General features: G+C 49.9%; 1 protein-coding gene and 1 long non-coding RNA gene across 2 annotated transcripts; one reads left to right on the top strand and one right to left on the bottom strand.

Moving 5' to 3' along the window:
* SPATC1L (spermatogenesis and centriole associated 1 like) lies at positions 1 to 22,837 on the bottom strand. Its single transcript, XM_031665837.1, has 4 exons — positions 21,642 to 22,837; positions 7,664 to 8,014; positions 764 to 915; positions 1 to 558 (listed from the first exon to the last, which is right to left on the bottom strand). The coding sequence occupies exons 1-4, from the start codon at positions 21,832 to 21,834 to the stop codon at positions 232 to 234; spliced, it is 1,023 nt and encodes a 340-aa protein (XP_031521697.1). The 5' UTR covers positions 21,835 to 22,837; the 3' UTR covers positions 1 to 231.
* Positions 22,035 to 27,811, top strand: LOC108584853. Its single transcript, XR_001900394.3, has 2 exons — positions 22,035 to 22,122; positions 27,377 to 27,811. It is a non-coding gene; the product is annotated as an uncharacterized LOC108584853 (long non-coding RNA).
* The last annotated feature ends 104 nt before the right edge of the window (positions 27,812 to 27,915 follow it).

The following is a 27,915-nucleotide window of genomic DNA, read 5'->3' on the forward strand; positions in this document are numbered from 1 at the left end:
TAAAGGCAGACAAGCAAACGGATGATTTAATGAGGGGTGACAAGCACTCCGCAGGTGCGGGCGGCGGCGGGCTGCGGTCGGGGCCCAGCGCGGGCGGGAGAGGCGCCTGCTCCGGCCTCGCGCGCGGGGGGCGCGGCCCTTTCCCCTCCGGGAGGACGCGCAGGAGGCACCACGGCCTCCGGGTTGGAACAAACGCGTTTACTGCAGGCAAGGCGGTGGGCGCGGGGCGGCTCACCAGGCGAAGAGTGGCTTGCTGTCCTCCTTGGAGAGCTCGCACAGGCAGTTGAGCAGCAGCAGCGAGTCGCCCAGGAACTTGGGGGGCACCACGTCGATGACCAGCTTGCGCAGCGCGGCCGGGCTGCTGTGCAGGGGGTTGGCGCGCAGGTCGGGCCGCTGCTTCAGGATTCCGTAGGTGTTGATGAGGAACTCGCTGAACGCCGGGTGCACGTCGCGGCTGTAGCCCAGTTTCTCCAGGCGCGCGCTCAGGGCCAGGTAGCGCTGCGTCAGCTCGCGCAGCTTCTTCTCGTCCACGGAGCCGTCCAGGGACTTGATGGAGGTCTGCGGGCGCAGCGCATGGATGGCGGAGGCGGGGGGACCTCGCGGCCCTCGGACGGGGACTTCCAGGCCCAGGGCCGACCCCTCCTGGGTCCCCGGGGTCCCCTCCCGCGGACAGCGCCCGGGCAGGAGCCAAGATCTGGGGGCCTCACAGGGACGAACCGAGCGCCCCGCACCCTCCTGGCCGCGCCCTCCCCGCGGGGCGCACCTGCTTGATCTTCTCGGGGATGTTGGCCACCGTGAAGCCGTAGAGCCGCGTCACGCCCGGAAACACGTAGGCCAGGATGCGGCGGTCCAGCTGGAAGGCGATCTCGCCCACCACGCGCGCGTCCTTCTCGGCGCCCGCGAAGCTCTGGATCTCTGGGGGAGGGAAGGCCGGGGACAAGGTCAGGGGAGCGCGAGGATCCACTGCCCCAGAGGGTCCCCCCCTCCGTCCCCCGGCCACGTGGGGGGCGGCTCCTCCATTCCCCCCCCCCTCCCGCCTGCCGCCACCCCCCACTGTCCGGCAAACAGAATCTGAAAGAAAAGGAGCTTCTTAAAGTGCCAAAGGGCAAGACAGGTTTCCCTTCGCCCTGTCCTCGGCTCCCTTCTGTCCCTTTGGGACGAGGTAAACCTTTTAATCTTGGGGGTGGGAACTGGTCCCCTGTCACGGGGGAGCCTGCGCCAGCGCTGGCCCTGCGGGAAAGAGGAACCCGGCCCTGGAGGTGTGAGTTCGGACGGGTCCCCTCCAGTGAGGACACCTGTGGAACAGGGCCAGTCGGCTTGCCTGGGAGGAAGGGGGACCTCCCCCCTTCCTCTGTCTTGGCAACCTCTGGGCCTCAAAGGCTGCTTTAATGTTTAGTCAGTAAAACGGCTTCATTCTTTCCTACCTCTGAGAAGATGATCGCTGGATTGGCAGGACATTCTTTTTTTTAAGCCGGAGTCTCACTCTATCATCCAGGCTGGAGTGCAGTGGTGCCATCTCCACTCACTGCAACCTCCGCCTCCCCGGCTCAAGAGATTCTCCTGCCTCAGCCTCCCGAGTAGCTGGGACTATAGCTGCGTGCCACCACACCCAGCTACGTTTTTGTATTTTTAGTAGAGATGGGGTTTCACCATGTTGGCCAGGCTGGTCTCGAACTGCTGACCTCAGGTGATCCGCCCGCCTGGGCCTCCCATAGTGCTGGGATTACAAACGTGAGCCACCATGCCTGGCCCAGGACGTTCTATTTTACTTACTTCCTCGACATTACTTAGGAGTCTCCAATGCCCCCACAAAACCTGCTTCCAAACCCCCCTCCCCAGGACAGCCTCTGATGGCATCCGAGTCCATAACAGCACATGACCTTGTCCATCTTTTTCCTGAGGGATGGGAAACAGCATGTCATTTGCATTTCGCTAACAACTAGTGATTTAAGCATCTTCGCACATGCTTATTGGCCATTTATATACTGTATCTTCTTTGGAGAAATATCTATTCAGGTCCTATAGCGATTTTTCATTGGATTGTTTGTCTTCTTACTGTTGAATTGTCAGAGTTCTTAAATATTCTGCATACTAGTCCCATTTCAAATGCACAATTTACAAATGTTTTCTCCCATTCTCTGGGTTGGCTTTTCATTTTTTTGATACTGTCCTTTGAAGCACAAAATTTGTTTTTTGTTTTGTTTTACTTTTGATGAAGTCCAATTTGTCTGTTTCTCTCTTTGCTCATGCTTTTGGTGTGCTATCTAAGAATCCATTACCAAATCCAAGGTCACGAAGATTTACCCCTATGGCTTTTCTACGAGTTTTCTGGCCTCAGCTCTTTGGGACCTCTTAGGTCTTTGATCCATTTTGAGTTAATTTTTGTATGTGCTATGGAATAAGGCCCAGCTTCATTCTTTGGCATATGGATACCTCCTTGTTCCAGCACCACTTGTTAAACAGTATTCTGTCCCTACTAAATTGTCTTGGCACTCTTGTTGAAAACCATCTACGTACGGGTTTATTTCTGACCTTCCAATTCCATTGCATTGATCTGTATGTCCATCCTTATGGCAGTACCACAGTCTTGGTAACTGTAAGTTTTACAGTCAGTTTTGAAACTTGGGAATGCTGTTCTCCCTTTCCAAGATCGTTTTACCTATTCTGGTTCCTTACACTTCTATATGAATTTAAGTTTCTGTTGTCAATTTCTGTAAAGAAGCCACTGGGATTCTGATTGGGATTGCATGAATCTGTAGATCCAATGTAATCCATATCAAAATTATTGATTATTAAACAATATAAAGTCTTCTAATCTGTTAACACAATATATTTTTCTGTTTATTTATTTTTATTTATTTTTTGTTTGTTTTTTGGAGAAAGGGTCTCACTCTGTCACCCAGGCTGGAGTGCAGTGTCACGATCTCAGCTCCCTGCAACCTCTGTCTTCTGGGCTCAAGTGATCCTCCCACCTCAGCCTCCTGAATAGCTGGGACCACAGGCATGCACCACCACGCCCAGCTAATTTGGGAGGTGGAGGGTTGGTAGAGATGGGGTTTTGCCCTGTTGCCCAGGCTGGTCTTGAACTCCTGGGCTCAAGAGATCTGCCCATCTCAGCCTTCCAAATTGCTGAGATTATAGGTGTGAGCCACCGTGCCTGGTCATTGATGACTTCTTCATTCCTTTCAATAATGTTTACAGTTTTCACTGTATTTCTTTCCCAATCACTTTTCAAGATTGCAGAAGAGGTAAGTCAATATGCAGAAGAGGTAAGTCAACATGCGAAGAGGTAAGTCAACATGCAGAAGAGGTAAGTCAATGTGCAGAAGAGGTACGTCAACGTGCAGAAGAGGTACGTCAACGTGCAGAAGAGGTATGCCAACACACTATACAGAAGCGTGTTAGGGTCAATGAGGGGTGTGGAGGAGCAGGTGTAATCTCCTCCTTCTGTATCAATGTATTTCTGTCATCAAGAATCAAGCTCTTGGTCAGGCGCGGTGGCTCACACCTGTAATCCTAGCACTTTGGGAGGCCGAGGTGGGTGGATCACGAGGTCAGGAGTTCGAGACCAGCTTGGCAAAAATGGTGAAACCCTGTCTCTACTAAAAATACAAAAATTAGCCAGGTGTGGTGGCAGGCGCCTGTAATCCCAGCTACTCGGGAGGCTGAGACAGGAGAATGGCTTGAACCCAGGAAGTGGAGGTTGCAGTGAGCCAAGATTGTGCTACTGCACTCCAGCCTGGGCAACAGGGCAAGACTCCATCTCAAAAAAAAAAAAAAAAAGATTCAAGCTCTTTCTCTCATCCCCACCACCAAGGCATAAATTAGGTAGAAGAAACATGCTATAGGTGAGAAATGATTCTAGTATAGGTTCTAGAAATTATTTCTAGTCCAACCTGTGCTCTGTAAGATCCAGCCAAAAACCTATTCTTCAAAGAAAAAAGGCCATACATTGATAAACCTGTAGCCAGACTTAGGGGAAAAAAGAAAGGAGACAAAAATTACCACTAATTAGACATGCCACTACCACAGATTCTACAGACATAAAAAGAATAAGGAAGTATTAGGAATGACTTTATGCCAATAACTTTGACAACCTAGATGAAATTGATCGATTCCTTAAAAGACACAAACTACCAAAGTTCACTCAAGAAGAAACACATAATCTGAATAGCCTTCTATCTGATAACCTTACAGGTCACATTTGACAGGAAACAGACTTCCAAACTGGCCTTGGGAAGGCCTTGTGATTGATGATCCCTGAGAAAAGAATCTTATCATGATTCCCTCAGATTGCTGATGTGCTGATTAATGCACTGAAAGACGCTGATTTATTCCTGAATCATAAAGGTTTACTGACTGTCTTGCACAGAGATGTGTTGGCCTGTATGTTGTCATCTGTAGCCAATGCTTGTACCCTCTGTGTTGTACCCTCCAAAGAAAAGGGCAACATGAGTATGAGGAGTCCTTTCCCTTCTCCTAGCCTCTCCTACAGAATTCTTCTGACTTAGGTTCCAGAAGACTCTTAGCTTTATGGGTGTGTTCCTGTGGGTTGATCCTCACATTTGGCTTCCAACAATCTTTATCGAATTATTTCTGTCTCAACAGCCTTAATTTCAGTTGATATTATCAGTAAAATGGAATTTGTAGGGGAAAAATGTTCCTATAGAGACCATTCAAGGCTCAGGTAGTTTCAGCAGTGAATTCTACCACTTAAGGAATAAATAACACCAATTCAACACAAACTCTTCTAGATAAAGAGGAGGGAAGACCACAAAACAATGAGAAAACAAATAACAAAATGGCAGGAGTAAGTCCTTATCAATAATAACTTTGAATGTAAATAGGCCGGGCACAGTGGTTCATGCCTGTAATCCCAGTACTTTGGGAGGCTGAGGGGGGGTGGATCACTTGAGGTCAGGAGTTTGAGACCAGCCTGGCCAACATGGCAAAACCCTATCTCTACTAAAAATACAAAGATTAGCTGGGCGTGGTGGCATGTGCCTGTAATCTCGGCTACTCAGGTGGCTGAGGCATGAGAATTGCTTGAACCCAGGAGATGGAGGTTGCAGTGAGCCAAGATTGTGCCACTGCACTCCAGCCTGGGTATCAAAGTGAGACTTTGTCTCAAAAAAAAAAAAAATTACAGCACCATCAAATCAATGAATGATGGTGTGTGAGTTTGGTCAAAAACAGGCCAGGCGCGGTGGCTCACGCCTGTAATCCCAGCACTTTGGGAGGCTGAGGTGAGCGGATCACGAGGTCAGCAGATCAAGACCATCCTGGCTAACATGGTGAAACCCCGTCTCTACTAAAAAATACAAAAAATTACCCGGGCGTGGTGGCGGGTGCCTGCAGTCCCAGCTACTCGGGAGGCTGAGGCAGGAGAATGGTGTGAACCCGGGAGGCGGAGCTTGCAGTGAGCTGATATCGCGCCTCTGCACTCCAGCCTGGGCGAGAGAGCAAGACTCTGTCTGGGGGCAAAAAAAAAACAAAAAAAAACCAAGAAACTTTGAATGTAAATAGACTAAACTCTCCAATCAAAAGACGGAGGAGTGGCTGAATGGATTAAAAAAAAAAAAAAGACCCAACCATCTATTGCCTACAGGAAACACACTTTGCCTATAAAGACACACATAGACTGAAAATAAAGGGATAGAAAAAGATATTCCATGCAAATGAGAACCAAAAAAGAGCAGGAGTAGCCATACTTCATCAAAGCGGATTTCAAGACAAAAACTATAAAAAGAGACAAAGAAGGTCATTATATAATGATTAGGGGGTCAATTCAACAAGCGGATGTAACAGTTGTAAATATATATGCACCCAACACTGGAGCACCCAGATATGTAAAGCAAATATTACCAGAGCTAAAGTGAGAGACAGACCCCAATACAGTAGTAACTGGAGACTTCAAGACCCATTTTCACCCTTGGCAGATCTTTAAGACAGAAAATCAAAGGAATATCAGACTTAATCGATACTATAGACCAAATGAACATAATACAGAACATTTCATCCAACAGGTGCAGAATACACATGCTTCTTGTAAGCACATGGATCATTCTCAAGGATAGACCATATGTAAGGCTGCAAAACAAGTCTTTAAAAATCACCCAATTTGCCGGGCGCGGTGGCTCAAGCCTGTAATCCCAGCACTTTGGGAGGCCGAGACTGGCAGATCACGAGGTCAGGAGATCGAGACCATCCTGGCTAACACGGTAAAACCCCGTCTCTACTAAAAAATACAAAAAAACTAGCTGGGCAAGGTGGCGGGCGCCTGTAGTCCCAGCTACCCAGGAGGCTGAGGCAGGAGAATGGCATAAACCCAGGAGGCAGAGCTTGCAGTGAGCCAAGACCCGGCCACTGCACTCCAGCCTGGGCGACAGAGCGAGACTCCATCTAAAAAAAAAAAAAAAAAAAAAAAAAATTGAAATTATATCAAGTATCTTCTCTGACCACAATGGAATAAAATGAAATCAATAACAAAAGGAATTTTGGAAACTATACCAACACACAGAAATTAAACAATACGCTCCTGAATGGCCAGTGCATCATTGAAGAAATCAAGAAGGAAATTTTAAAATGTCTTGAAACAAATGATAATGGAAACACAACATACTAAAACCTAGTATGTACTAGACACAGCAAAAGCCATACTAAAAGCTATAGTGATAAGTATTAAGAGTTTACAGCTATTAGTGCCTACATCAAAAAGTAGAAAAACTTCAAATAAACAAGCTAATGATTCATCTCACAGAGCTAGAAAAGTATGAGCAAACCAAATCCAAAATTAGAAGAAAAATAATTAAGATCAGAGCAGAAATAAATGAAATTTAAATGAAGAAAACAATACAAAAGATCAATGTAACAAAAAATTGGTTATTTGAAAAGATAAATAAAATTGACAGGCCAGGCATGATGGCTCATGCCTGTAATCCCAGCACTTTGGGAGGCTGAGGCAGGTTAATTACTTCAGTCCAGGAGTTCAAGACCAGCCTAGGCATCGGCGCAAAATCCCATCTCTACAACAACAAAAACACAAAAAGCAAAAAATTAGCCAGGCCTGGTGGCATATACCTGTAGTCCCAGATACCTAGGAGGCTGAGGTGGGGGGTTAGCCTGAGCCTCAGGTGGATATCTACATCCAAACCTCACACCATATATGAAAATTATCTTGGAACTGATCAGAGACCTACATGTAAAACCTAAACTATAAAACTTCTAGAACAACACAAAGGAGAGAATCTGTGTGACCTTGGGCTTGGCAAAGATTTCCTAAACTGAACATAAAAAGCATAAAATACAAAAGAAAAATCAATAAATTGGACATCATCAAATTAAAGTTTTGCTCATCAAAAAACATTATCATGGAAGTGGAAGACCTTGGCGTGGGAGACCGTATGTGCAAAACATACACCCAGAAAAGGACTCACATCCAGACACGTAAAGAACCTTCCCAAGAAGACCAGCAACGCATTTTTTCTTGGCAAAAGACTAGGACAGACACAGCCTCGGACCCCAGCCTCCCAGCCTGGCTCTCCTCCCTCCACTCTGTGTGACGCGATGGAGAAACGGCCCTGCCTGACCACCCAGACGCGCCCTCCCCACAGCTACCAGCTGCACTGGGGGCCCGCCCAGGCGACCCCGCACCTGGCCATACCGTTGAGGTAGTAGCTCCTCCTGGTCCTGTCCCCGGTGGGCAGGCTGCTCTCCGAGAAGCACACCTTCTTAGGCCGGACCATCTCCCTGGGCTCCAGCAACGTCTTGTCCACCAGGGAGTCTTGCAAGGGGCTCAGGAGCGGGGAGAGCTTCCTGTCGGTGCCTCGGTGGCTGTGCAGCTCCGGGGGACTGAGGAAGGCCTTGAAGGGTGACTGGGAGGGGGCTGCGCAGCCCGGGGAGGTGTCGTCCTCGCTGGACAGGGGGGCATGTGAGCACAGCAGGTCCTCCAGGGAGGATGTCTGCAGCTGGGAGGGCGTGTCGGCAACACTCGTGAACCTTCCGAAATCCGGAACTGAGGTGGGGAGGAAAGGGGTGAGAAGTCAGGCTGATGCTCCGAAAACATTCCTGAGAAGTACAGAGAACATGGTAACAAACTGTATGCACCCCACCCCAAGCTTCAACACCTGCTGGGGTTTCCCTGGCTTCAGAGCATCCTCCTTCCCCTCAGGCCTCAGGTGCAAAAGGAGGAGCTGGATGTGGTGAAGTGGCCACAGATACCCATCCTGCCCGTGGGAGCACTGCGCGTATGGGCACAGCAAGTGGGCAGGCCTCCATGTGCCTCCTGCCTGCCTGTGCGCCCATACACACTGAAGAATGACTTCTATATGCTTCTTAAATTGTACATAAATGCTACCACCCTACACATTTTATTCTGCAACAGAACTTTTTGCTGCTGCATTCTCTCTGAGATGTATCCACGTTGAGCCGTCTGGTAGCTCCCTGGTTCATTTAACTGTTTCCTGGCACCTCTGTACGCGTGAGCACACACACATACACACACAGTGAATTTTTATCCCTTGCCCTGTTGATGGACAGGGCCTGTTTCCATGTTTCCTTGCAAACACACAGCAGTAATCGGCCTCCCGGGAGGAGCTTCCCTGCTCTGTGAGCATCCTCTGTGGTCCAGCGCTGGGCTCAGGTCACAGCTGTAATCAGCCTCCTGGGAGAAGCCTCCTGATCTGCGAGCATCCTCCACGCCCCGGGAGGAACCTCCTGCTCTATGAGTATCCTCTGTGGCTGAGGAGGAGCCTCCCTGCTTTATGAGTATCCTCTGTGGCTGGGGAGGAACCTCCCTGCTTTATGAAGATCCTCCATGCCCCGGGAGGAACCTCCTGCTTTATGAGTATCCTCTGTGGCTGGGGAGGAACCTCCTGCTCCATGAGCATCCTCTGTGGTCCAACGCTGGGCTCACGTGTGTGCACTTTCTTTGCTCTCCACACCAAGGGGGAGGGTCCATGCCCACCAACAGCTCCTGGCCCCACACCCTGACGAGGACTGAGTATTCCCCAACCAGGCTGATGAGGTCATGTGGCATTTCTCTAATCCCTGGTCAAATTTAGCTTATCTATGCCTTTATGGCTTATAAAATTCTATTCTACCTCCATGTCATGAGTATTCTCCTAGCAATAAAGCAAATACATATTAGAGAAAGTGTTCAGAGCCATATAAAAAAATTATACCTTAAAATGTGTCTACCGGAGCTTGCAGTGAGCCAAGATCATGCCACTGCAATCCAGCCTGGGCAACAGAGCAAGACTCCGTCTCAAAACAAAAACAAAAACAAACAAACAAACAAAAAAAGTGCCTACAAAGGAACCAACCAACTAATCTTCCATCTGAAATGTTTTCCAAGGAAAAAAAGTGTTCAAAAGAAGCAAAGTCATTAATGTGTGCCTGGCCTCCTGCCACATGGGAGGCCTGGAGTCCTCGGGCTTCACAGGCTCCCACCCTAGACACTTTTCAAATTATAAAAGAATATTATGGGCCGGGCATGGTGGCTCAAGCCTGTAATCCCAGCACTTTGGGAGGCCGAGACGGGTGGATCACGAGGTCAGGAGATCGAGACCATCCTGGCTAACACAGTGAAACCGCGTCTCTACTACAAAATGCAAAAAACTAGCCGGGCGAGGTGGTGGGTGCCTGTAGTCCCAGCTACTCGGGAGGCTGAGGCAGGAGAATGGCGTGAACCCGGGAGGCGGAGCTTGCAGTGAGCTGAGATTCAGCCACTGCACTCCAGCCTGGGCGACAGAGCGAGACTCCATCTCAAAAAAAAAAAAAAGAATATTATGTACAATTGTGTATTAATTAAAGTTTCAATAAAAGGAGATACCTCCTGGAAAATTACTTTCAAGTGACTCAATAAGAAGTAGAAAACCTAAATGAACCAATACACAAGGAAAATCTAGAAGTTATAAAATGATTATTCCCCAAAGGGCTGCAGGCCTGGATGGTCTGTGGGTGAGTCTGCCAACTTCCCCAACAAGTCATAATCCTGACATCATACAAATGAGGCTGGAACCATAGAACAGGTTAAAAGATGCTCAATTAGGTTTCAAAATTTGTCACAACTCTGATGTCAATTTCCTACAAAGATAACCCCCAGAAAAAAACAAAAAGCCATGGCCAGGCCAAAAATCATTGCACAAAGTCTCATCCAAACATGATCAACAACAGACAGCACGAGGCACAAGTGTACACAGACATGAGGTAGAGGTGCAGAGCGTGAGGTGGGAGATGCACAGAGCATGAGGCAGGGTGTGCAGAGCACGAGGCGGGAGGTGCACAGAGCACGAGGTGGGAGGTGCACAGAGCACGAGGCGGGGGTGCACAGAGCACGAGGTGGGAGGTGCACAGAGCACGAGGCGGGGGTGTGCGGCACACGAGGCGGGGGATGCACAGAGCATGAGGTGGGGGTTGTGCAGAGCACAAAGCAGGGAGGTATGCAGAGAACAAGACGGGGTGGAAAGCAAGAGGCAGGGTGTGCGGAGCCCAGGGACTGTGCAGCGTAGCAAGATCCCACATACAGTCCCTGGCAAGAAGCTGAGTTACCTCCACTGGTACAGAGACAGGCTCATAAACACTGAACAAGATGAGCCATTTCTCAAATTTTCTGTTTTCCAAAAATAAGAACTGGAAGGACTCTTCCCCAGCATCCAGCCTGTGCAAACCTCCCTCCTCTGGGCAGATGGGACCGTTGGTCCCTCCCACAGCTGGTCAGGAGGACCAGGATGCAGCTGAACCCTCTCTCACCTTCCCTGGAGGAGACCCCATGAAAGTCGAGGCCAAAGCCCAAGTTCTGAGTAATAAAGACTAAAACAGAAATAAGAAGTTCATGTGGACTGGAGGGGCGGGATGGCCGGCCAGATGCAGCCAGGTGATACAGCTCCCACGGAGGGCCTGAGATGACTGGTGAGCTTTTAACACATCTTCAGAGGGAAGGTGCTGAGGGCAGATGGAGGGAGCACACCGAGGCTGGGCTGAAGGGGAGAAGGCTGGGAACCCTGCCTGGGACCACTGAGCACTGGTACTCATTTTTGGACCCACAACCACTCTGGGAAAATGGGGGAGTAAAATGGGCAAGGAGCAACCCACTGTTGCCATGGCCCTCTGGATCCCCAGCTGGGGGAGACCCCGCGGCCACCATGGACACTCCAGTTGGCAGGGAGAGCTGCTTAGAGAAGTGGTGGGGGCAGCAGTTAGCTAAGCAGAGCCCAGAGGGTCTGGTGCGGGAACACAGCCAGGGACGGCCACTCCCCAGGCTTGACTTGCTCCCATAGGAGACTTTGGGCCTAGGGGAAGTGTCAGACCTGATCTCTGCAGGGTGGTCTTGCCCATCAGATGGGACCTGTCCGACCTGAGCACCCCTTGGTCTTCTGGCTTCTCCTGGGGCCCCAGCCTGGCCATGCCTGCTTGCAAGGCAGTCTTGGGTGCCCTGGGGGCCTTCACCATAGCTTCTGTGCTGGCAGACTGTGCCTGACCAGTGGAGAGCTCCAGCGAGACAGCCCCAGTGGCCACGCACCAGCCCGCCCACTCCCTCCTCATACTGCAGCTTCCCCTGGGCCCAGGCAACTCGCCACATCACTCAGCTGGTGTCTGCACAGGTGGGTTTTGATTTCCTTCCCCAACCAGCACACAGGAGTCCAGTCGGCCTCCCCTTTCCCCACAGACTTCCATTGCAAATGAAGCCTTGGCACACACAGAGCCAGCAAGCCCCATACCCGCCAGCACCCTGCCCTTGACCTAACACTGAGCAGAGAATGGTGGATCCTCCTGGACCCTGAGCAATGACTCCTGCTTGCAGGACACATAAAAGGCACCTAGACCTGTGCCCACCAGCACCCCGCCCCATGCCTACAGTACCTCCAGAGTGACTGCACACAGTCTCCAGCAGGAGCCCCCCATGCCCACCCCAGCTGCTTTGCCACCACCACTGTGGTGAACCCCCACAGGAAGGCAGGCACCCTGCATCTGCCAGCCATTCTGCTGTAGCTGCAGTACCTCAGTCCCCCAGTGCAGTGGATTCCAAACCTCAAGGAGCCAGAGAACAAAGTCAGGGCCCAAAACAAGTGCCCCAGAGCTAAAGCATGCAGTCCAGGAGTTGGGAGCTGGGCACTGGCCCCTTAAATATTCCATAAATGAAGCCAGTTGGCTGAATCCTCCTTATACCACAATCAAAACCTCAAGGTCATCAAACAGACCAGGTACGGTGACTCACGTCTGTAATCCCAGCACTTTGGGAGGCTAAAGCAGGCAAATCACTTGAGGCCAGGAGTTCACGACCAGCCAGGCCAACATGATGAAACCTCATCTCTCCTAAAAAATAACAAAAATTAGCCAGGCATGGTGGTGGATGCCTGTAATTCTACCTACTTGGGAGGCTGAGGCAGGAGAATCATTTGAACCCAGGCAGCGGAGGTTGCAGTGAGCCAAGATTGCTACCACACTCCAGCCTAGGAGACAGAGCAAGACTCTGTCTCAAAAAAAAAAGACACAGAATGGCAAGTTAGATAAAGAACCAAGACTCATTGGTATGCTGTCTTCAAGAGACCCATCTCACATGCAATAACACAAACGGGCTCAAAATAAAGGCATGGAGAAAAATCTACCAAGCAAATGGAAAACTACAATTGCAGGGTTGCAATGATAGTTTCTGACAAAACAGATTTTAAACCAATGAATATAAAAAAAGACAAAGAAGAGCATTACACAATGGTGAAGGGTTCCATTTAACAAGCAGACCTAACTACACTAAATATATATGCACCCAACACAAGAGCACCAAGATTTATAAAGCAAGTTCTTAGAGACCTTCAAGGAGGCTTAGATTCCCACATAATAATAGTGAGAGACTTTAACACCACACTGACAGTATTAGACAGATAATTGAGACAGAAAATTAACAAAGATATTCAGGACATGAACTCAGCACTGGATCAAATGTACCTGATAGGTATCTACAGAACTCTCCACCCCAAAACAATAGAATATACATTCTTCTCATTGCCACATGGCACACACTCTAAATTCAGTCACATAATTGGAAGTAAAATACTCCTCAGCAAATGCAAAAGAACTGGAATTATAACAATCTCTCAGACCACAATGGACCCAATTAGAAATCAAGCCTAAAAAATTCACTCAGAACCACACAATTACATGGAAATTGAATAACCTGCCCATGAATGACTTTTGCGTAAATAGTGAAATTAAGGCAGAAATCAAGAAGTTCCTTGAAGCTAATGAGAACAAAAATACAACATACCAGAATCTCTAGGACACAGCTAAGGCAGTGTTAAGAGAGAAATTTATAGCATTAAATGTCCACACCAAAAAGTTGGAAAGATCTCAATCAATCAACCTAACATCACAGCTAAAAGAACTAGAGAATTAAGAGCAAACAAATCCCAAAGCTAGCAGAAAACAAGAAATAACCAAAATCAAAGCTGAACTGAAGGAGATTGAGACACAAAAAGCCATTTGAAACATCAACAAATCCAGGAGCTCGTTTTTTTGAAAAAATTAATAAAATAGATATACCACTAGCTAGACTAATAAAGAAAAAAAGAGAGAAGATTCAAATAAACACAATCAGAAATAAGGGGTATATTACCACTGACCCCACAAAAATACAACCAACCATCAGAGAATATTATGAAAACCTCTATACACATAAACTACAAAATCTAGAAAAAAAAATGGATAAGTTCCTGGACACATACACCCTCTCAAGACTGAACTAGGAATAAATGGAATCCCTGAACAGGCCAATAACAAGCTCTAAAATTGAGTCAATAATAAATAGCCTACCAACCAAAAAAAGCCAGGACCAGATGGATTCACAGCTGAATTGTACCAGATGTACAAAGAAGAGCTGGTACCACTCCTGCTGAAACTATTCCAAAAAGTTGAGGACAGTCTCCTCCCTAACTCATTCTATGAGGCCAGCATCATCCTGATACCAAAACATGGCAAAGATGCAACAAAAAAAGGTAACTTCAGGCCAATATCCTTGACGAACACTGATGCAAAAATTCTCAACAAAATACTGGCAAACCAAATCCAGCAGCACATCAAAAAGCTTATCCACCACTATCAAATAGGTTTTATCCCTGGGATGCAAGGTAGGTTCAACATAAATCAATAAATGTGATTCATTACATAAACAGAACTAAAGACAAAAACCACCTGATTATCTTAATAGAGCAGAAAAGGCTTTCAATAAAATTCAACACCCCTTCATGTTAAAAACGTTCAATAAACTAGGTATTGAAGGAACATACCTCAAAGTAGTAAGAGCTATCTATGACAAACTCACAACCAACATCATACTGAATGGGAAAAAGCTGGAAGCATTCCCCTCGAAAACTGGCACAAGACAAGAATGCTCTCTCTCACCACTCCTATTCAACACAGTATTGGAAGTCTTGATCAGAGCCATCAGGCAAAAGAAAGAAATCAAGTCCATCCAAATAGGAAGAGAGGAAGTCAAACTATCCCTGTTTGCAGACGACATGATCTTATATCAAGAAAACACCATAGTCTCAACCCAGCTTCTTAAGCTGATAAACAACTTCAGCAAAGTCTCAGGATACAAAATCAATGTGCAAAAATCACCAACATTCCTGTATACCAACAACAATTAAGCCAAGAGCCAAACCAAATGTAATGAACTCCCATTCACAACTGCCACAAAAAGAATAAAATACCTAGGAATACAGCTAACTAGGGAGGTAGAGGATGTCTACAAGGAGAACTACAAAACACTGCTCAAAGAAATCAGAGATGGCCGGGCGCAGTGGCTCAAGCCTGTAATCCCAGCACTTTGGGAGGCCGAGACGGGCGGATCACGAGGTCAGGAGATCGAGACCATCCTGGCTAACACAGTGAAACCCCGTCTCTACTAAAAATACAAAAAATTAGCCGGGCGTAGTGGCGGCGCCTGTAGTCCCAGCTACTCGGGAGGCTGAGGCAGGAGAATGGCGTAAACCCGGGAGGCGGAGCTTGCAGTGAGCCGAGATCGCGCCACTGCACTCCAGCCTGGGGGCGACAGAGCGAGACTCCGCCTCAAAAAAAAAAAAACAAAAAAAAAAAAAGAAATCAGAGATGACACAAATGGAAAAACATTCCACGTTCATGGATAGGAAGAATCAATATCATAAAAATGGTCATACTGACCAAAGTAATTTATAGAGTCAATGGTGTTCTTATTAAAATACCATTGAGATTAATCACAGAACTAGAAAAAAACTGTTTAAAAATTCATATGGAACCAAAAAAGAGCCCGAATAGCCAAAGCAATCCTAAGCAAAAATAACAAAGCTTTAGGCATCACACTACCCAACTTCAAACTATACTACAGGGCTACGATAATCAAAACAGCATGGTACATAGATCAACAGAACAGAATACAGAACTCAGAAATAAGTTTGCACACCTATAACCATCGGATCTTCAACAAACCTGACAAAAACAAGCAATGAGGAAAGGATTCCCTATTCAATAAATGGTGCTGGGATAACTAGCTAGCCATATGTAGAAGATTGAAATTGGACCCTTTCCTTACACCATATACAAAAATCAACTCAAGATGGATTGTAGACTTAGATGTAAAACTCAAAACTATAAAAACCCTGGAAGACAACCTAGGCAATGCCATTCAGAACACAGGGATGGGCAAAGATTTCATGACAAAGATGCTAAAAGTAATTGCAACAAAAGCAAAAATTGACTAATGGCATCTAATTAAAGAGCTTCTGCACAGCAAAATAAACTATCAACAGAGTAAACAGCAAACCTACAGAATGGGAGAAAAATTTTGCAAACTAATGCATCTAACAAAGGTCTAATATTCAGCATCTATAAGGAACTTAAATAAATCTACAAGAAAAAAACAAACAACCCCATTCAAAAGTGAGCAAAGGACATGAACAGTTTTCTAAAGACATTCATACAGCCAATAAGCATATGAAAAAAAGCTCAACATCACTGCTTATTAAAGAAATGTAAATAACCACAATGAGACACTATCTCACACCAGTCAGAATGGCTATAATTAAAAAGTCAAAAAACAACAGATACTGGCAACGTTGTAGAGAAAAAGAAATGCCTATACACTGTTAGTGGGAGTATAAATTAGTTCAGCCATTGTGGAAGACAGTGTGGCAATTCCTCCAAGACCTAAAAACAGAAATACCATTCAACCCAGCAATTCCGTTACTGGGTACATACCCAAAGGAATATAAATCATCATTATATTTACGTACGTACGGTTCACTGCAGACTGGTCTGGCCAATAGCAAAAGACATGGAACTGAACTGGCGCCCATCAGTGGTGGCAGCAGGATCGGGATAAAGAAAAATGCGGGTATTATAGATATTCACGTGGAATATGATTCCAGCCAGCTGCAAAAACAAGAGGTCAGCGCAGAGAGCAGTGGCGCCCGTAATCCAGCAATTTGAGGCTGAAGCAGGTGGGATTACCCGGATAAGTCAGGAGGCTCCACCAAATTGACTTCAACATGGCAGGAAAACCCGCTCTACTAAAAAATACAAATTATTGGCATGGTGGTGTATGCCTGTAATCCCAGCTACTTGAAGGCTGTGACAGGAGAATCACTGAACCGGGAAGCGGAGGCAGTGCGCGAGACGTTACCTCCATTTGCAATTCCTAAAGCAAATGCTGGAAATCACATCTCAAAAAAATGAGTGCATGCCAGGGTTCAAGTCTGTAATCCCAGCACTTCCTGGAGGCCGAGACGCATGGATTCCACGTAGGCTGGGAGGATCGTGACCATCCTGGCTAACACAATGAAACTGGCCTCTACTAAAAAATACAAAAAATTAGCTCGGCTGCATGCCTGTAGTCCCAGCTACTGGGAGGCTGAGGCAGGAGAATGTATGGAACCTGAGGGCAGCCAGAGTGAGCCACGAGATCTGCACCTGGCAGCCCTGGGCGTGCATGAGCGAGGACCAAAAAAAAAAAAAAAAAATGAGGATCATGTCTTGTATTTAACATGGATGGAGTTTCTGGAGGCCACATTATCCTTGTGCTGTAAACCAACGAGGAACGAAAACCAAAATGTGCCGATGCCTTACTCTGTAGCGGGAGCTAAACAATAAGAACACGGAGACACACAGAGGGGAACAACAGACACTGAGGCCTACCAGATGGTGAAGGGTGAGAGGAGGAAGAGGATCAGGAAGAATAACTAATGTACTAGGCTTAATACTTGGGTGACAAAATAATCTGTACAACAAACCCCCATGACACAAGTTCACCTATGTAACAAGCCTGCACTTGTACCCCTGAACTTAAAAGTTTTTTAAAAAAGAAATACATGGTCAGGCACTGTGGTTCATGCCTGTAATCCCAGCACTTTGGGAGGCTGAGGTGGGTGGATCACCTGAGGTCAGGAGTTCAAGATCAGCCTGGCCAACATGGCAAAAACCCGTCTCTACTAAAAATACAAAAAGTAGCCGGGCATGGTGGTGTGTGCCTTTAATTCCAGCTACTGGGGAGGGTGAGGCAGGAGAATTGCTTGAACCCGGGAGGCGGAGGTTGCAGTGATTCAAGATGACACCACTGCACTCCAGCCTGGGCAACAGAGTCAGACTCTGTCTCAAAAACAAACAAACAAACAAACAAAAAACCATTTACTCCTGCCTTCTGAACCAATGATTCTATTTTTAAAAACATAAATCCTGCTGGACAGTGGCTCATGCCTGTAATCCCAACGGTTTGGGAGGCCAAGATGGGAGGATCGCTTGAGCCCAGGAGTTTGGGACTGGCCTGGGAAACATAGGGAGACCCTGTCTCTACAAAAAAAAAAAAAAAATTTAATTAGCTGCTCATGGTGGCAAGCACCTGTAGTCCCAGCTACTCAGTAGGCTGAGGTAGGAGGACTGCTTGAGCCCCAGAGGGAGGTCAAGGCTGCAGTGAGCCATGATCATGCCACTGCACTCCAGTCTGGGGAACAGAGACCCTGTGTCAAAAAGAAAAAAAAATAACAGGCCAGGCACAGTGGCTCACACTTGTAATCCCAGCATTTTAGGAAGTCAAGACAGAAGGATCCCTTAAGCCCAGGAGTTCAAGACCAGCCTTGATGGCAACACAGAAGATCCCATCTCCATAAAAGTAAAAAAATCACACACACACCGGCCGGGCGCGGTGGCTCACGCCTGTAATCCCAGCACTTTGGGAGGCCGAGACGGGTGGATCACGAGGTCAGGAGATGGAGACCATCCTGGCTAACACGGTGAAACCCCGTCTCTACTAAAAAATACAAAAAACTAGCCAGGCGTGGTGGCGGGCGCCTGTAGTCCCAGCTACTTGGGAGGCTGAGGCAGGAGAATGGCGTGAACCCGGAAGGCGGAGCTTGCAGTGAGCTGAGATCCGGCCACTGCACTCCAGCCTGGGCGACAGAGCGAGACTCCGCCTCAAAAAAAAAAAAAAAAAAAAAAAATCACACACACACCAAAAAAAGAAATCCAGTGGAAATAACCCTAAATCTAACAACTCTTAAAACCTTTTTTGTGGTGTTATTTACCTCAAGGGGAAGAAAAACTTTAATTTCAAACCAAAGGAGAATTCATTACATTGTGGTTCATCTGAATCTGCAATATTGCATGGCCATTTAAAAACACATCGAACAACACAGGAATGATCTTCTATCATGTCAGAGGGAAGGAGTGACCAGGAGTTGCACATAGAGAATCCTCACCACCGTTGGAAATCATCTGACAATCCACCACAAATAACCAGGGAGCGAGTGGGCAATCTGGGGGGGCGCCTGGCTGTCCTCAGGGGACACCTCTCCAGTGGAGACATGGCAAGTGGCATCGTGGCAGTGCTGGAGGGACCAGGACGATCCCGAGGGAAACGAGATGGGGCAGCCGGGAGGGGAGGCAGAGGACTGCTGCTCCCACTGGCCCTTCGCGTCACTCACTTGGAAACCTGGGTGAGAAGACCTGGAGGCCTTGCTGCCCAGCTGACGGGGACAGATGAGCACTCCTGTGATGGTGGAACGATGCCGGCGCAGCGCCCTCCTCCTCCATTAGTGGGGTGTAGGGGCCTTTCGGAGAGTGTTTGACCGTCTCTATTTCAACATTTCAAATGCACACAGCCTTTGACCCGAGGACCCCCGTCTGGGATATCCTACACAAAGAGACAGGGTGCCTGCGCAGGCTACCCACGGCAGCAGCGTCTGTGGTCACAGAGAACTGGGAACAGTGCTGCCTGCCTGGGGCCCCCACAGGAGGAGCCCAGTGTTGAAGTGTACCAGGGAGAGCTGCAGATGAGGACTGATGGGGAATGCCAGTGAAATGGATGGTTAAGGGGCAAAAGTCAAGTTGCAGAAGAGCACAATCCTGTGTAGGTGGACCAAAAATATACACAGACAAACACACAGATCTCCATCAAAGTTCCAGAGAAAACCCAAGAAAACGTTGACCGTGGCTGCCTTTGGGGAGGGGGGCCGGAGGCGTGGCCCTTAAACCTTGCATCCTCCATGGCGTTTATAAGTTTACCATGAGCACGTGCTGTTGAATCCGTAAGAAAAGCAGGTTTTTATTCATCCTGTTTTGAATACAGACACTGAGGAAGTCTTGGCAACATGCAAACATTGCTGGTGGTGGTTCCCTTGTTTATAAACTTCTCCTTTTATGCAGGAGCTCAGTGCTGGTTTTCCCAACCCCAGTCCTGCTGAGGGCTGGTCCTGAATGCAGCGTCCCACAGCCCCAGGTACGTTCCCAAGCACATGCTGAGGCCCAGAGCATCAAGGGTGCACCACACGCTGCCACTGAAGTGGCAGAGTTGAGGGTGGCCTTGCCCTGGCCCCTCCCCACTGCCAGCCTGGGCCACACTGAGCCTGCCCCACACCCTGTGGCAGGGGCTCCAAGGCCCTCCGTGGAAGGCCTGCTGGCCTCAGGTTGAGGCTCCTCCCAAGACCTGTGTCCAGCAAGGCCTGGGTTTGCCAAGGTGACCCAACGGCAGGGGCACTAGCCATGGCCATGGAGACCCTGCCCTGACTCAGCCCCTGACAAGGGTCCCTCTGGGGACTGCACAGCCTGGGCAAGGGTCGAGGGTCTGCCCCTCTCCTGTCCAGCCCTGAGGTCCGGCCCAGGGTGATTCCTTCTTGGGGAGGAGGATGGCAACGCAGCCCGGCAGGCAGCCTGTGGTGGCCTGCACACACCAAACAGATTGGGCCCTTTTGCAGCCACAGTGCCTGGGCCTCAAAAGTGCTGAGAACGGGACCCTGCCCGTGGCCCAGTGCCATAAGCACAGGTCTGCCCAGCTAACGCCCTGTGGTGAGCATGGGGCTCAGTGGCTGCTGAGGGAGACGCAGAACCCGGGGCCTCGCACAGCATGGCCCCCAGGCGCCGGGTTCCCCAGCCACACTGTCCCCTCCTAGTGAGGTGCTCTCCTCCCAGCTCCCTGCGAGGAGCCCCTGCCTGTTGCCGGAGACTGAAGGTGTGGGGATGCTGCCATGGATTCCCCTCTTTGCTTCCAGACACGCTCGCTCTCAGGCTTGTCCACGGAGCTCCGAGCAGGGCCTGGGGCCTGGTTGCGGAGAGCACCTCCCGCACGCTGTGCCTGCTCAGAGTGCACATCTGAGGGTGGTGGCCGGCGTTTGGGAAGGACTCAGGGAGCGACCAGCCCAGCGCAGGTGCTGGAGCGTCCCCTTGGTGAGTGGCAGAGCTGGCCTCCCGGGCATGGCTCGCGCTTGCAGACGGCAGCGTTCACAGGCACTGGCGAGGCTGCCTGCTCCATCGTCCAGGACCAGGCAGGCTGACCACGTCCCTTCCCGGCCCAGCCAGGTGGGAAGCTGAGGTTGGCCGTGGGAGTCCCAGGACATGCTGGGTCCTCTGTCCTCTGCCCATCATCCCAATGAAGAGTCAAAGGCACAACTGTCAGCCACACCCCAAATCACACGCAGGAACGGGGAATGTTTTCCCAAAACTTTTAGAATAAAACCTACTACTTTGCAGAAAGTGATCAAACCCTATATATATTTTTTTTCAATAAAAAGCCACAGAAGGTTGGAGTCAATACTATGTGGTGAGTGGATCATGGCCCCACACTCCCACCCCCCAGGGACAGGTGCCCACTCGTCCCCACCCACTCCCCTGGCCCGCTCTGGGGCCTCCCTGGGGTGAGATCTTCCTACCACGGGGCTGGCCTAGCTAGCTCTGGCGGGGGATGTGAGTGGATGGGACACAGCACCCATGGGACTCGTGTGGCTGGTCTGACACCCCCCCCTCGCCCCTGACCCAGGAGGAGAAGAGACGCACGCAGCAGAGCAAACTGCCAGCCCGGCCCAGCCTGGAAGAGCTGCCTGGGGCCCTGGAGGCCCACAAGCCTGCACGCCACCTGCTCTACCCCTACGGCGGCACCTCCATGACTGCAGCTGACCACTCCCACTTCACCTGAGTGGGCCTGGAGGGGAGGGGCCTCACCTGAGGGCAACAGCAGAACCCACCACCTGGTCTTGCTTCACTCAGACCTGAGGGTGTGAAAGGTGCCCGTGACCTCCCGCATCAGGGAGCTGCCCGCCCCCCTCAACGCCCGGGGAGCAGATATCCGACGACCCCCCATCCACCAGGCTGGACCCTTGGGCCATGTGAGCCAGGTGGTGCCTCACCTCCACTCCCGGGGGAGCCGGCCTCGGGGTAGGCGGGGGCCCTGGGTGGGAGCAGGTCGTGGCCACTGCCCTCCTGGCAGCTCTGGCTGAGCAGCCGCCGCAGCATCTGATTCTCCTTCAGGAGGCGCACCTGCTTCTTCAGGTCTGCGTTCTCGCTCAGAAGCCGGCTCATCAGCTCACCGCCCTCAGCCATGGCGGACGCGTCCCTCCTCGTCCCTCACGGCTCCTGTAGCCCCATGGAGGTGGGAGCCCAGAGCCCGCAGACACCACAGAAACAGCCCGGGCATGGAGTTCCGTAGCCACCGCTGCCTTCTGCGCCTTGTGATGTCACTGCCCTAGTGATGAGGTGCCCGGCACCCCCGCCTGACCTGGCGATGGCTCGTGGCCCCGTTGAGGCCGTGAAGCTGGACGCCCGTGGTGTGCACAGGCAGCCACTCCCACACCACGACCGGGGCCCGAGAATGCCAAGGACATGAGGCAGGTACGGAATGTCGGGACTGCACTCCAAGGGGGCGTCCAAGCCTCTCCCCAGTGAGTGGCCCAGCCAGGGTCGGGCGTCCACCCTGTGTGGAGTCCTCAGGCTGGGTGGGGATGCTGCCTTCACCTGAGTAACACGTGGGCTGCACTTCCCACAGGACCTGCCCAGGACACAGGGATCCCAGTGCAGTTTCCTGTGGGCCCCGGCACCCAGGGCAGCATCTGGTGTGCAGGTGTTCATCAGGGCCCATCCTTGGCACCCACATTTGAGAAAGGAGGGGCTGGTGAGGGCAGCTGGAGGAGACCAGTCTGGGGAGGAGACCAGCCTGGGGAGGAGACCAGCCTTGGTAGGGAGATCAGCCTGTGGTGGGCACCAGCCTGGTGGAGGGGACCAGTTTGGTGGAGGAGACCAGCCTGTGGAGGAGACCAGCCTGGGGGGAGACCAGTCTTGGGGGGAGACCAGCCTGGGGGGGGAGACCAGCCTTGGGGGGGAGCCCAGCCTGGGGGGAGACCAGCCTGGAGGGAGACCAGCCTGGGGGGAGACCAGTCTTGCGGGGAGACCAGCCTGGGGGAGGAGACCAGCCTGGAGCGGGAGACCGGCCTGGGGAGGAGACCGGCCTGGCGGGGAGACCACCCTGGGAAGGAGACCAGCCTAGGGGGAGACCAGCCTGGGGCAGCCCCACCATGGGCCCCACGATTGGCCCCACATGCTGAGGGGCACTGGGGTAGCCCTGAGGGAGGCTGAGCTGGGAAACACCTGCTGACCCCTCCTCCCCAATGAGAAGGGTCCAGCAGTGCCTGTCCACCCCTCGGGCCCTGGCCTATGTCTAGGAACACCATTACCTTCCTGCTCCTGCACTTCTTCGGGGCGGCTAACTCCCATGGCCCTCGGCCCTCAAGGGCAATCCATGAGCTGTGGCTCACAGGGAGTCCTGCTTCGAGTAGGCTGTCCTCAGTCAGTGTGTGTCTGAGCCACCCACGGCTCCCCTTCTCAATTCTTGGGAAGTAAATCACCTCAGTGTTGTTTCTAGGCTCCGAGGGTCTTGTTTTATGTGAAGGATGCAACAGAAGGTCATCATCCTCGTGGGAAGGGATGTATTCAGAAAGAAACCCACAGCACTAGGGCTGTGCACCCTCCAGCCTGTAGGGCACCCACCACCAGCCAGTGGGCCGGCCACACCTGCAGCCAGCGACTGAGCTTACCACCCTGGCTTGAGTGGGCAGCCCACTGCAGCCCTGTGACTGAGGCGCCCCACCACCGCCAGCTTCCCAGGTGGGCTAGGCCGCACCTGCAGCCAGGCGGGCACCCACCCTGGCCCCAGTTGACGGCCACCTGCAGCTGACAGGCACCCACCACCACCAACCCAGTGGGCCGGCCACACCTCCAGCCCTGTGATGGGCACTTAGGACCACCAACAACCCAGTGGGCCAGCCACACCTCCAGCCCTGTGACGGGCACTCAGGACCACCAAGGGCACTCACGTGCAGACGCCCCCAAGGAGAACACCACCTTCATTCAGCCCGGGCGGCCACATTAGGGGAACGTTGCTTCCAGGAGAGAGTCTCGAGTCAGGCTTTGTGGAGAATGGAGGTTGCTTATACCCCAAGCGTTCCTCACACAACCCAGCCCGCCTGGCTGCACCACAGGGCTCACACCTCAGATCAAGACGGGGGCCCAGACACAGCCCACTGACGAGGGCATGCCCCTGCACGTCCAGGATGCAGGGCAGAGAGAGAAGTCAGGGGTGAGTCACAGATGCGCCCCCCACTCTGAGCCCGACGGGGCCCTGAATGGCTTTTCCTGCCCTGGCTCCTCCCATCATATTTTAAATGCCATCTTCTTCCTGCTCCAAGGAAGCCTTCCCCTGACATCACGTACTCTCCAGCCACGGACCTATCAACACTCTGACAGTTTTCTGATCTTGACACATTATCCTTTTAATATAGCACTGGATTCAATTTATTAATATCTTAAGTATTTTTATGCTCACAGGGGAAATCGATCTGAATCTCCTTTTCTTGTGATGTCTTGGTCTGGCTTTGGAACACTGGCCTTTTAAAATCAGCCGCAGGGGTTCCATGCCATTTTCTGGGTGTTCCTTTTTTTTTTTTTTTTTTGAGACAGAGTCTCGCTCTGTCGCCCAGGCTGGGGTGCAGTGGCCGGATCTCAGCTCATTGCAAGCTCCGCCTCCCGGGTTCACGCCATTCTCCTGCCTCAGCCTCCCAAGTAGCTGGGACTACAGGCGCCGCCACCTCACCGGCTAGTTTTTTTTTTTTTTTGTATTTTTCAGTAGAGACAGAGTTTCACCGTGTTAGCCTGGATGGTCTCGATCTCCTGACCTCGTGATCCGCCCATCTCGGCCTCCGAAAGTGCTGGGATTACAGGCTTGAGCCACCACGCCCGGCCGAGTATTCCTTCTTAAACGTCGGATAGAATTCACCTGTGAAGCTACCTAGAACTAGATTTCTTCTGGGAAGGTTTTAAATTTCTAAATCAATTTATTAAATAGACACAACGCTACTGACAGTTTCTATTTTTCCCTCGTGTGTTTTGCTGACAATTGTGGCTGTCAGGTAGTTTGTCCGTTTCCCGTGGTTGTGGAGCCCAGGCATCAAGCTTTACACCCCACAAATTCTAATGTCATGTTTTTATTCTCCTTCAACTTGAAATATTCTCTGGTTTCCTTTGTGCTTTTGTCTTTTCCAAGACTGTTTTTAGAGGAGTTTTAGGTTCTCAGCAACATTGAGAGGAAGGTACAGAGATTTCCCCACTCTCTGCCCCAACAAATGCACAGCCTCCCCTATTATCAACGTCCTGCACCAAAGTGGTACCTTTTTGAGACAAGGTCTCGCTCTGCTGCCCAGGCTGAAGGGCAAGTGGCATGATCACGGCTCACTGCAGCCTCAAGTTCCTGGGCTCAAGAGATCCTCCTGCCTCAGCCTCCCAAGCAGCTGGGCCTACAGGTGTGCACACCCACACTCAGTCCCAGAGTCCATTTGTTACGGCTGATGAACCTACATGGACACATCATCACCACCCAAAGCCCACAGTTTACAGTGGGGCTCACTCTCGAGGCTGCACATTCTCTGGCTTTGGACAAACGTATGATGACCATATCCACCGTCAGTGTCAGGCCGGAGCAGTTTCATTGCCCTAAAAATCCTCTGTACTCTGCCTGTTCGCCCCTCCCCCTGCCCTGACCTCCCGCAACCGCTGACTTGTTACTGTTTCCACAGTTTTACCTTTGAGAGTGTGATCTAGTTGGAATCACAGTATGCAGCCTTTTCAAACTGCCTTCTCCACTTACTAATATGCACTTAAGGGTCCTCCGTGTCTCTTCAGGGCTTGATAGCTCATTTCCTCTTAGTGCTGAGTAATATTCCACGGTCTGGCTGCACTGAAGTTTACTCACTCATTCACCTACGGAAGCACATTTTGGTTGCTTCCACATTTGGGCAGCTATGAATAAACAGCTATCAGCCTCTGTGTGCAGGTGCCTGTGTGGACATAATGCTTCCACTCCTTTGGGTAAACACCAAGCAGTGCAATTGCTGGATAGATGGCGAGAGTATGTTTAGTTTTGTCAGAAACCACCAAGCTGTCTTCCACAGCGGCTCTGCCTACCCAAGTTATCAAAAGAGAAGGAAAAAAACGAAATTAAAAAAAAAAAAAAAAAAGTGGCTGCACCATTTTGCATTCCCACCAACGGTAAGTTCTTGTTACTCCACGTCCTCACCAGCACTTGGTGGTGACGGTGTTCTGGATTGTGGCCACTCCAATAGGTACATTGATCGTTCTAATTTGCATTCCCCTGATGACATATGATGTGGAACATCTGTTCATATGCTTATTTAACAACTGGGTATCTTCTTTGGTACGGCGTCTGTTAAGGTCTCCTGCCCATTTTTTAACCAGGTTGTTTTATTGTTGGGTTTGAAGCGCTCTTTTGGATACTGATCCTTTGTGTTTTTCAAATATATTCTCTCAGTCTCTGACTTTTCATTTTCTTGACATTCTTTGCAGAACAGAAACTTTGTTTAATTAATGTATTTTATTGAGACAGGGTCTCACTCTGTCACGCAAGTTAGAGTACAGCGGCGCAATCACAGTTCACTGCAGCCTCAACCTCCCAGGCTCAAGCAATCCTCCCATCTCAGTGTTCCAAGCAGCTGAGACAACAGGCATGCACCACCATGCCTGCCTCATCTTTTGATTGTTTTGTACAGATGGGGTTTCACTATGGTACCCAGGCTGGTCTCCAACTCCTGGGTCCAAGTGACCCTCCCACCTTGGCCCCTCAAAGTGCTGGAATTACAGGCGCGAGCCAAAAATGTATCATGTTAGTGAAGCCCAACCTATCGATGTTTTCTTTTGTGGATCACGCCTTTGGTGTCATATCTAGAGTCACTGCCAAACCCAAGGTCACCTAGATTTCCTCCTACGTGATGTTCTAGGGGTTTTATAGTTTCACATTTAGGTTTCTGATTTATCTTGAGTGTGTCTAGATGTGAAGGGTTATGTCAAGGTTCATTTTTTTTTTTTTTTTTAATGAAGTTTGGTTGTTTCAGCATCATTTGTTGAAGACTGTCCTTTCTCCATTGAACTGCCTTTGCTCCTTTGTCACTGACTTTCAATTTGGTTTGACTCCACTGTGGTGGGGAAGGATGCTCTGTATGACTTCCATCCTTGCTGACATCCTGAGACTCAGCTCCTGAGCCAGCTATGGTCTACCTTAGCACATGGGCCACGAGCTCTTGAAAAGCTGTGTGCTTCACCACTGTTAGGTGAGGTATCCTCTAAAGACCACTCGCTTGTGTTGGTTGATGTTCAAATCTCTATCCTTATAGATCGCATGTTTATCAGTTGCTAAGACAAGTACGAAAAGCTCCCACTAAAATTGTGTTTTCATCTCATTCTCTTCAATTCTGCCATTTCGCTTCATGTATTTTGAAGCTGTTGCTTAGTGCATATACATTTAGGGTTGTTATGTCTTGATAAATTGATCTTATCATTATTGTCTCTACTTATTTCTGGTACCATTCCTTGTCCTACGGTCTATGTTGATATTAAAAACATCAAGAGTCTGAAACTTTACATCATAGCAAACAAAGAAAACCTAATATGACGCCAGGGAAAAGATTTCAGAATGTTCAAAATCTATTCCTGATAAAAATCATCTGAATTCAAAAATTTTTCGTGAGTTACTCAGGATAGTGAACTTGATTTTTAATCACACTGAGGCAAATATCCCCCTCAGACAGAGGCTGCACAGGTGCAGCTGCCATCTCCTCTTGGTGGTCTCCTTTGTCAAGAGCACGTCAGGGTGATGAGCCATCGGGGACAGGTCACCCTCACAGCACCCAGAGAAGCCGATGGGGAAGGAACAGACTCCTCTGCATCATGATCCAATTGTGAACAAAAAGTCGTCTTCGTGGAATAGGAAGAATGCACTCCCTCTAAACAATGGGAAGACTGAGGGCAGGGATACTGTCACTGAAGTCCTGCATGTGTAACACACCGAAGAGGGCAGCGGATCGCTGTGTCCTGTGACTTGAAGGCCACTGTGAAGGAAAACAATGCAGTGAAAGAAAGTTCCTCCTATGTGGACATTGTATCACGTTTATTGATCTTCCTGGATATGCTTATGGCCTTTAAAAGGTATTAAAATAGGCTATGCTATTATCTCTTAAAATATCTATTTTCCCTCAGGTAACTGGAGATGCACCCTGCTACTCCTCATGTCACTCCTGTTCCCTGAACCAGGCTGGGCCTCCAACTCGCCCCACAGGCAGGCGA

The sequence above is a fragment of the Papio anubis genome, chromosome 4, assembly GCF_008728515.1.
Source record: "Papio anubis isolate 15944 chromosome 4, Panubis1.0, whole genome shotgun sequence".
Classification (NCBI taxonomy): Eukaryota; Metazoa; Chordata; class Mammalia; order Primates; family Cercopithecidae; genus Papio; species Papio anubis.